The sequence below is a fragment of the Oncorhynchus tshawytscha genome, linkage group LG02, assembly GCF_018296145.1.
Source record: "Oncorhynchus tshawytscha isolate Ot180627B linkage group LG02, Otsh_v2.0, whole genome shotgun sequence".
Taxonomy (NCBI): domain Eukaryota; kingdom Metazoa; phylum Chordata; class Actinopteri; order Salmoniformes; family Salmonidae; genus Oncorhynchus; species Oncorhynchus tshawytscha.
Genome location: NC_056430.1, coordinates 3,624,725 through 3,629,308, shown reverse-complemented (window position 1 = coordinate 3,629,308; position 4,584 = coordinate 3,624,725). Strand labels below are relative to the sequence as shown.

Below are 4,584 nucleotides of genomic sequence, written 5' to 3'. Positions count from 1 at the left end.
GCCAAGTTAAGAAACAGATCACTGACCATTTCGAATCCCACTGTACCTTCTCCACTGTGCAATCCGGTTTCCGAGCTGGTAATGGGTGCACCTCAGCCACGCTCAAGGTACTAAATGATATCATAACCGCCATCGATAAAAGACAGTACTGTGCAGCCGTCTTCATCGACCTGTCCAAGGTTTTCAACTCTATCAATCACCGTTTTCTTATCGGCAGACTTAATAGCCTTGGTTTCTCAAATGACTGCCTCGCTTGGTTCACCAACTACTTCCCAGACAGAGTTCAGTGTGTCAAATTGGAGGGCCTGTTGTCCGGACCTTTGGCGGTCTCTATGGGGGTGCCACCGGGATCAATTCTCGAGCCGACTCTTTTCTCAGTATATATCAATGATGTCGCTCTTGCTGCGGGTGATCCCTGATCCACCTGTTCCACCTGTAATTGGATCCTATTCCATATGTTCCATATGTAGTCCACTACTTTTGACCAGAGCCTTTGCCATGAAAGTAGTGCACTATGTAGGGAAAAGGGTGCCATTCAGGACAGAGTCCCTGTGTTACCCAACTGTCATATAAAATAATAATGTATTTGTTAACCTACAGCTCCACTCCTCTTTTCCAACTAAGAGAGGAAAAAACGGTAGTTAATCATTAACGGGAGATATGTAGAAAGATAAACTTCAACATTCTGAAACAGGTGTGTATGTATGGGGGTTAGATTAGATAACAGGGTGGATGGAGCACGGCCCTGACTAAAAGTAGTATACTATATAAGGAATGGTATGTATGGGGGTTAGATTAGATAACAGGGTGGATGGAGGACGGCCCTGACTAAAAGTAGTATACTATATAAGGAATGGTATGTATGGGGGTTAGATTAGATAACAGGGTGGATGGAGCACGGCCCTGACTAAAAGTAGGATACTATATAAGGAATGGTATGTATGGGGGTTAGATTAGATAACAGGGTGGATGGAGCACGGCCCTGACTAAAAGTAGTATACTATATAAGGAATGGTATGTATGGGGGTTAGATTAGATAACAGGGTGGATGGAGCACGGCCCTGACTAAAAGTAGTATACTATATAAGGAATGGTATGTATGGGGGTTAGATTAGATAACAGGGTGGATGGAGGACGGCCCTGACTAAAAGTAGGATACTATATAAGGAATGGTATGTATGGGGGTTAGATTAGATAACAGGGTGGATGGAGCACGGCCCTGATCAAAAGTAGGATACTATATAAGGAATGGTATGTATGGGGGTTAGATTAGATAACAGGGTGGATGGAGCACGGCCCTGACTAAAAGTAGGATACTATATAAGGAATGGTATGTATGGGGGTTAGATTAGATAACAGGGTGGATGGAGCACGGCCCTGACTAAAAGTAGTATACTATATAAGGAATGGTATGTATGGGGGTTAGATTAGATAAGAGGGTGGATGGAGCACGGCCCTGATCAAAAGTAGTAGGAGGACTTCCTAAAAAACCCACTTCGGTACAGCTACGACCAGAAATGACTTTCGTAGCTGGTTAGGAGAGCTAACCCTAAGCCTTTTCCTAACCTTAACCTCATTCCCCTTACCTGTAACGTTAATTCCCCGAACATGCTGCATAAATTCTCCTAACCTGCAACGAAGAATTCAATTCCGGTTATTGCTTTAACAAAGTGATGTGTTTTTAGGGAATCTCATATGCAAGAATATCTGAAACATGATTAGACAGAGAGTGATTTCAGTCATGTACACATCAAAACCAAGGACAGTGGAATGTTTAGGGTTTGTTTTGTGTTTTAGGAAATAGTAGTGTAGAATGTGAAGTGAATTAACACCCCCAACTCTATTTGGGGTCCATAAATAGTTGGATATCAGACAGTTACTTTCCTAATGTATTGATAATAATAAGCAATTTCACAACTCTAAGACAGGGTTATTTTAAAGTGGATGTATTTATTAACCAATAAATATAATTCCAGTATAAAAAACCTGCTCTTCAAACAGAACAGATGAATTAAACATGTACAATGAGGATAAACAAATCAAACATCCCTGGTTTGGGGGACTGGAAATGATGCAGACAAGTACATTGATAAAAGAATCAATCTGCAATATTAAAGCTGTTCTAAAATGATGTCATAATAAATACTAAACCTCCACTTCCTTCACGCAGTAATACACCTTTTATCAAATCATTAAACATTATTATAAACATTGATCACAGTATATTGTATTGTACACAGCACACATTGTACAGCACACAGTCTCTAACCTTCACCCCTCTATCTATCTATCTATCTATCTATCTATCTATCTATCTATCTATCTATCTATCTATCTATCTATCTATCTATCTATCTATCTATCTATCTATCTATCTATCTATCTATCTATCTATCTATCTATCTATCTATCTATCTATCTATCTATCTATCTATCTATCTATCTATCTATCTATCTATCTATCTATCTATCTATCTATCTATTCAATCCAATTCAATTCAATTCAAGGGGCTTTATTGGCATGGGAAACGTGTTAACATTGCAAAAGCAAGTTAGGTAGATAATATACAAAAGTGAAATAACCAATAAAAATTAACAGTAAACATTACACATACAGAAGTTTCAAAACAATAAAGACATTACAAATGTCATATTATATATGTGTACAGTGTACAGTGTTGTAACAATGTACAAATGGTTAAAGTACACAAGGGAAAATAAATAAGCATAAATATCTGTCTGTCTGTCTGTCTGTCTGTCTGTCTGTCCGTCCGTCCGTCCGTCCGTCCGTCCGTCCGTCCGTCCGTCCGTCCGTCCGTCCGTCCGTCTGTCTGTCCGTCTATTCATAACTTCCTTTATCTTTCTTTCTTCCTCAATCCATTTAATATCTTATTTTTTATTTCCTCCACCTATCCATCCTTTATTATTAATATTATAATTTAACCCTTATTTTACCAGGTAAGTTGACTGAGAACATTACACATACCCAAAGTCAATCAAACACAAAGCATCTGAATAATTGGTTCAATCTTGCTTCATTATGGAAAATCACCGGTCGGTCTTGTTTTATGAATTAGCTTCCTTACTCAATAAGTATCTCCTACTCTGAAATGGGAAAATCCAGGCTTCTTTTTCTCTGCTCTTCGTCTTCTCGGTTTACAGTACATTGTGCTTCATCCTCCTCAGGAAATTCTGTAGTTTGAGCCTCAGGCCACAATGCCTTGATGGAGAACTAGAGGACAGGAGAGAAGGGGGAAATAAACAGGAGAGAGAGAGAGAGAGAGAGAGAGAGAGAGAGAGAGAGAGAGAGAGACCAAAAGATACAGAACTAAATGTTAGGAAGATCAGAGAACAGAGGAAGTTTTCTCCAGGTTTCTAAATCAGTCTATCAATCCATCCACCTTTGCCTGGGGTACTCACCATGTGTACTGTGTAGTGGTCTGTGTCTGTCTGTTAGCTCCCTTCCACTCTTCCTCCTCTTCCTCCTCCTCCTCTTCCTGTTGTCTGTCTAGTATCTGGTCCCAGATCTCAGTGTTAACCCACAGCGACCCCGACAGGGTGAGGCTGGGCTCGGTGCAGGTTATCCAACGGCACAGGGGGCAGCAGACTGTCAGTAGTCCGCTCTGGAGCCTGGACATCGCCTGCAAGCACAGCCCACAGAATGTGTGCTTACAGTGGAGCATCCGAGGGATCTTCTCCCTGCGAGAGTAGGGCTGGAGGCAGACACAGCACTCCATGTCCTCGCTCATCAGACCCATGGCTGGCTGGGGTGTGGATGGATGGATGGATGTACGGATGGATGGATGGACAGCTGGAGCGCAGAGGAATTCCGGACGGAGTGTCAGTGTCTTCGCAGGAAGACGTGGGGTTTAAACGCTGGTCTGAGGTTAGTGTTCCCCTTGTGGTTTAATAAGGTCCTGGTTTGGATTTGATGAGGATGAGCTGATCCTAGATCTGTGCTTAGGAGCGTAGGTCAGGAACCTGCAAAAGACATTAAGATGTTAAATTAAATTAGACTCATTGACTTCCTCACTGGCACTATGTAAACATATCTAATGTGATAACGTATCTTAAATCAACAGGCTGTCAGGTTTTTCTGATAAGCCATGAAGAAAAAAATATCTTGAAAAATATCACACACATTTATAACATCCATAGTTATCAGATATAGACAAACCTTTTCACTTTTATCATTATCAATGAGAGACAATATTTTACTTACAGGTTCTGGAAGATTTTCAGCACAGCGACCAACTATCCTACGACAAAACTTTGTGTGTGAGAGAGAAGAGTGTGTGTGCTTCTATTTTAAGCTTTGGGGGAGGAGACTAAATTGTTTGTTATTTTCCCAGAAAGGGCGGTCTCTCACCTCCTCTACTCTCAGGTGAGGCAGGAAAGTTCCATGGAACGAGTTAAACACTTCTAGGTCACTTCTATAGCATGGTAGGACACTTCAGGAGAATTGCCAGGGTTGCGTAATAACATTTTCAGGGCAGGTGTTTATGTCTACAAAGGGCAAGTACACTGAGTATACAAAACATTAAGAACACATGCTCTTTCCTTGACATAGACTGAGTGTACAAA

At 41.0% G+C, this 4,584-nt stretch overlaps 1 protein-coding gene across 1 annotated transcript; it reads right to left on the bottom strand.

Annotated features, from left to right (window-relative positions):
- Positions 1-2,758: 2,758 nt before the first annotated feature.
- LOC112262744 (RING-H2 finger protein ATL7) lies at positions 2,759-4,351 on the bottom strand. The gene is made up of 3 exons (XM_024438486.2): positions 4,223-4,351; positions 3,421-3,981; positions 2,759-3,232 (listed from the first exon to the last, which is right to left on the bottom strand). The coding sequence occupies exons 2-3, from the start codon at positions 3,756-3,758 to the stop codon at positions 3,157-3,159; spliced, it is 414 nt and encodes a 137-aa protein (XP_024294254.2). The 5' UTR covers positions 3,759-3,981; positions 4,223-4,351; the 3' UTR covers positions 2,759-3,156.
- Positions 4,352-4,584: the final 233 nt, after the last annotated feature.

Coding starts and splice junctions, on each gene's coding strand:
- LOC112262744 (XM_024438486.2), bottom strand. CDS start 3,758: ATGGGTCTGATGAGCGAGGACATGGAGTGCTGTGTCTGCCTCCAGCCC. Junction 3,233..3,420: donor ACCACTACACAGTACACATG/GTGAGTACCCCA, acceptor CCTGTCCTCTAG/TTCTCCATCAAGGCATTGTG.